Genomic DNA, 5,530 nt, shown 5'->3' on the forward strand with positions numbered 1-5,530 from the left:
CACCTCCAGTGAAGGGAAAAAGCTGTCTCCCTAACTGAGAACCAGCACTTTCATAATTGGGAATATTAAGCACCTCAGAGAAGATCACTTCGCCCAGGGAAAATCACATTTCCTCTACCCCCTTCTCTCGCTCTGTCCTTTCCTCCTGGACATGGTCTGGTGCCTCAGGCTGGGTTTGCAGTTTGCCAGTGGATGCTCTCAGGACAGCAACACCAGAGGATCCCAGTTCCTCCTTGGAGGAGGGCAGAGGATGCTGCTCCCCATGGCTGTTTGGGGTCAGTGACAGGGGATGCTGGGTGTCCCCTGCTGGTGGCACTGTCACAGGTGTCACTTCTGACACGAGTGTGTAACGCCACTGCACACACCTGTGTGACTGGAGAGCCCAGCCCAGCACACACTTGAGTGCTCAATAAATGTGGGTATGACCCAAACTGGGACAAACAACCCTGCATATGCCTCCTGCACATTGTCCAGTCCAACCCCAAATGCAAATGACATGGTTTGTCAGAAACAGCAGCTGCTTTTTCTTTATTTCATCGTTTTCAGTCCTCATGCAACCACAAATTTAGCACTACTGCTAAAGAAAAAAAAAAAAGAGCAAACTACAGCCATTCATGGGGTAACATAATTTAAAATGTTGTCAGACGGCTGATACTATTAAAAATCATGGCCCTGTTATGGGCTTTCATTATTGATGGCTACTTGAGGAGACATACACTATAAAATATAAAGATAAAAAGTGAAAGGCTATTTAGATAGATGTTCAGCTGAGTGCTGCTAGCATCAAATCAGTGGTACTGGAGAAATGGGAACAGACACATGGCACAGCCTCTGGACTAAATGTGTTCACATTATGGGTCTGCCAAGGCTTCGCCTTTACAAYGTACACTTTAAATCAAAGCAACATTGAAGCCAATGTTGATTGTTCTTGGAGATATATTTTACCTTCAGGCACTGCTGTTCCCCAAAGGAGCATGAGCAAGGACRTAAGTCTCTGTGCAGTGCTGGCTGCTCGTGGACAGGGATCGCCCTGAAATCCTCTGGAAGCGATTCCTCCTCTGGAAGTACCCACTGCTGCTGCTGAGGGAGCGCTGCCTGTTCTTTAGGTACTCCCGGTAGTTTTTGGTGAGCAGCGTGTACAGGAAGGGGTTGATGCAGCTGTTGCTGTAGGTCAGGCAGGTTGTCAGGTAATTAATGTTCTTCATCACCTTGGGAGATAAAGGGAAGGATTCATAATACTGGAAGAGGAGCTGCCATATCCAGAAAGGCAAGAAGCAAGCCCAGAAGACCAGCACTATGGTGAAGATCAAATAGAGCACCTTCTGGTTGGGCAGCCGCTTGGTCTGCTTGAAGGACGCAGTCTGTGACACCCAGTAAATCCTGGCCAGGCGGATGTAAAGGTAGCCAATGACCACCCCCGGGCCCACGATGCTGGTGCCAAAGAGGATGGTGAGATAGACTTTGTAGGACAGCTTGCTCCAGGTGGGCAGGCAGATGCTCTTGTTRTCCCTTTGCACCAGCTGGATCATGATGAGCATGGGCAGGGTGAGCAGCAGGGACACCAGCCAGATGAGCGCGGCGATGGCCTTGCGGTAGCTCTTGGACCTCTTCACCGTGTCCAGGGGCTTCAGCACAGCCAAGTAACGCTCCGTGCTCATGACCGTGAGCGTGAAGATGCTGGCGTGCATGGTGAGGAAGTCCAGGCTGAAGAGGATGCGACAGCCGACGTCCCCAAAGTACCACTTCTGGATAAAGTAGGTGCTGACAATGAAGGGGATGGTGAGGAGGTAGAGCAGGTCGGCCAGCGCCAGGTTGATGATGTAGATGTACATGGAGGCAGAGGAGCGCAGGTAATGGCACATCACCAGCAAGGTGTAGACATTGCCTGTCACCCCCAGCACGCACATGAGCGACAGGATTGTCCCGATGGTGCAGATGGCAATCATGTCCTCCACCGAGCYGGCAGCCCACGCGCCATCCCCGGTGGTGTTGGTGGAGGTGTTGGGTCTGATTGGGAATGGGGTGTCCTCACTTGTGTCTGTCACCATGTAMGGGGTGGCAGAGAAGAGGCTCTCCAGCTCCTCAGTCAAAGACATCCTCCTGGGTTTAAATTCCAGAGGTTTTGCTCATGTCACAGGGCTCTGAGGGGGCTCTTCCTGCTCCCAGAAACGCGGCTGCTGGCAGATGTTGAACCATTTCTTAGTGGGGTCTCATCCAAGGACCATCTGCATTCTCCACTGGAGGAAAGACATCAAAACCAACACATTAGAAATCTGCCAGAGCAGCACAAGACATCATTTAGAAGTTACCTGTCCCTGCACTGCCTGCATGTCCCTGAAGYCTTTGGCTCTGTAAGGCTTATGCCCTCATTGCAAGAGCCTGGCTGTGAGGTGTGTCCATGGAAAACAGACAAAAATGACTTTGTGGGAACCACTTATTGCAATCCTTACTTTGGTGTTGGAGAAAAAAAATCTTCCTTCCTAAATTCATAACAATGATTTACAGAGCTGTCAGCATGATTGCTTTAACCTCTCAACTCTGAAGGAGTGGAAGACCCCGAAAAAGGGAAAATAAACTTCAGATCTATCACTTGCAGCCAAATTGTCTGTTCTGTGTTAATGACACACTCCAAATCCTGTCCAGCATTCCTGCAGTGTTTTCACAGAGCAGCTTCYATTGAATGAGAAGCTCCTCCTCAGTCCTGCAATGTCAAACAATATTTGAGTGGTGGAGAAAAAGGCACTTTATAAAGCAAAGTGTGGGTTTCCCTGTGGGTTTTACACATCTGCAAACACARGGTTTTTAGTGCTCTTTGTGCAGTGCCATCCCATGGATTCCCATGTGTCTGTAAAACAATCTATTTCAGGCAGGGCTGGGTGTGAACCTTCCTTGAGCAGCAAGGTGTGAGTTTGCTCTGYGACATGCAAGGCACCTCTGCACACAGGAGCTTCTGCTGAACTCAGACTCAGGACTGTGCTGCTTTGAATTCATTCTGGGAACAGCARAAGGAGATCAAATCCACCTCAGAGAAATGATGAAGGTTTAGCTAAAAGGCCCAGATTTTAAGGCATACCAAAAGCCTGTGCCATCCTAAAGGTCACCACACACAGAAGYGTTTGCACGGTGTGTTTTACAGCATTCCACTTGTCTGTCTTTCTTTGGAAAATGCTGAGGGGGAGGCGTGCTGGACTGCCTTGTCCTCGTAGGGCTCAGCAGRCAAAGACTCCCCTCTGCCTTGTTCTACTGCCATGTTGGATTTGTTTCATCCTGGGGATCTCCAGCTTTCCCAATCTGTTYCATGTCCCTTTGTCTCCACACCAGCTCTGATTCCTTTGCCTTTTCCCCTCCATTATCTCCTTGGCAGGACGATGACAGTCCCAGGCCCTCCCCTGCTGCCCTTGTGTCACCCTGACAGTGACCTCTGTGGCACCAGAGGATGGACAATTTTCATCTTCCTCRTGATGGGCCCTCACCTTCTCCCTGTTTCTACCTGCTGATGGTGACAGTGCTACAGAGATGCCATAAAAACCCTGTATGAGAGAGGACAGTCCAGTGCAGAGGGAGATCTCTTCCTCACTTAGCAACCGGGATAAAAGTGCAAAACAAAGAGAAACACACAGAATCCATCTCCCACCCCAGCCCCGTGTGTACAGGCATCCAAATGGGAGAGATGGTTCTGCAGTGGTCGGTGCTCCTTCAGGATACTCTGGGCTGGTCCCCACAGCTTCACCAGCATCGAGGTCCATTYCTTGGACCTTGCAACCCCAAAAGTCCCTCTTCCTGCTCCTGCAGTGCTGTGCAGTGCCCTCCTGCTGTAGGGCAGGTGTGGTCACTCCGTCCTGYTCCCTCGCTGTCCCCTTTATCCATGTTTGTGTCCGAGCTGTGCTGGCAGCAACAGAGCCTCCCAATGAGGAGATGTGGCAGATCCTCCTCCAGGAGATGTGACAGCTCCTCTGCCACCCAATCCCTGTCACCCTCGGTCAGGAATGAGCTGCTCTGCACGGGATGCTCCAGCTGAGCCCGGAGCTGGTCCCACACGCAGCCATCRGCTCGGTGTGTTGGTGATAGCTCATTTCCAGGAGCAAAATTCCCCGGCTCAGGAGATGCCTCATTGCAGCTGCCTCGGTTGGCATCCCAGGGATTTGTTGCAGATTTGTGCCATGCTGGTGCCTGTCTGTGCAGCCCTCTGGAGTGACAGCTCCTGCCGGAGAGAGCTGAGCCCGCTGCATCTCCCTGCTCTGCTCCTCTGCTGCTGAACCTGCCTTTCTYTCCATTCATAAAATCCCGACAGCACTAATTCCATTCAGACACTTCACCCGGSTCCACACAGAGCTAGAGGAGGAAAATTAATCCAAATGGGGAACACTTTCATCATGTTAAAGTTCCCATCACTGCTGCAGTCATAAACAAACACACACTCACACACATGCACGCACAACAGAGAGCTCATTATCCCAAGCCGCCCTTCAAGAATCTCACGGTCCAAGCAATTTCTCCCAGCCAATCTTGCCTTTCCCTCTACAATATCATCCCACAGGAATACCATGCATATTTACAGCTACAAACAGAAATTAATTTCTCCTGCTCAAACCTTGCTTTTAAATCCGGGAGATGAAGTTTCTTACAAGAGAGAAGATAAAAATCAGTCTAGTAGCATCAAAGCTGAAACTTAGAGAAAGAAAAACAGGAGAAGAGGAAACAAAGAAAGAAGAGAATCCTTCTTCATGGGCAGAGAGGGAGAAATCGCGGTGCTCTGTCGCATCTGGAGCGGCAGGGGCAGGGAGGGAGCATGCTGCCAAGCCAAGTATGTTTGAAATCTGGGCGCTCTTAATACTCGCATGCCCCTCCCTCACTCGTGCCGGCTATTTTTGCTCCCCGGTGACGTTCGGCATAGCGTGGCTTTGACTGCAGCCAGGGGAGAGGCTGTTTAAAGCAGCAGGGTTTGATAACCGTGCCTTGTTCAGCCGCCTCCCCCTGCCCGGACAGGCATGACAGAGGTACAGGTTGTTCCATCTCGGAACGGAGAAAGGCAGAGCTGCCCTCTGTGCACTGCACGGGAGAGAGAATTCCGAACGCTGCCCGAGCAAAACCAGCCCGGCTGGGGAGGGTTAAAATGCTGCGGGAGGGTCAGATTCCTGCGGGGGGTTGGGCTGCCCGGGAAACAGCACAGCTCCTTGGTTTGGAGATCAATCCCCAAGCGAAGCTGGAGTTTATTTGGGTTGGATGGCGTATTAACAGATGAATCCGTGCAGTGGCATCACACACCAGAGCATCTGAGACAGTGCAGGCTGGCAGGAACGAAATCTCACCTGAGYTGTTTGGGTTTGCACGGTTCTCTTTCCCCAGCGATACTCAAAGGCAGAGTGAGATCAACCCAGCACCTCGAAACAGAGCAGTGTTTGCACAGAGCTGGTGCTGGAAATGCTGAAGCTGAACTCTGGGTTGTTTTGTGAGCAGCTGAGTGCTGTGCTGGTTGCTTGCACACGATGGGATTGCTCTTCCTCCCGGTTTCCTGCGTTATCTCTCTGTC

The 5,530-nt window shown here is 51.1% G+C and overlaps 1 protein-coding gene across 1 annotated transcript; it reads right to left on the reverse strand.

Moving 5' to 3' along the window:
• Positions 1-644: 644 nt before the first annotated feature.
• Positions 645-2,228, reverse strand: LOC130578177 (urotensin-2 receptor-like). Its single transcript, XM_057374080.1, has one exon. The coding sequence runs from the start codon at positions 2,094-2,096 to the stop codon at positions 948-950; it is 1,149 nt and encodes a 382-aa protein (XP_057230063.1). The 5' UTR covers positions 2,097-2,228; the 3' UTR covers positions 645-947.
• Positions 2,229-5,530: the final 3,302 nt, after the last annotated feature.

This window comes from Malurus melanocephalus, unplaced genomic scaffold (assembly GCF_030028575.1).
Source record: "Malurus melanocephalus ecotype Western Australia unplaced genomic scaffold, MMel_1.1 scaffold_215, whole genome shotgun sequence".
In the NCBI taxonomy this organism is placed as follows: domain Eukaryota; kingdom Metazoa; phylum Chordata; class Aves; order Passeriformes; family Maluridae; genus Malurus; species Malurus melanocephalus.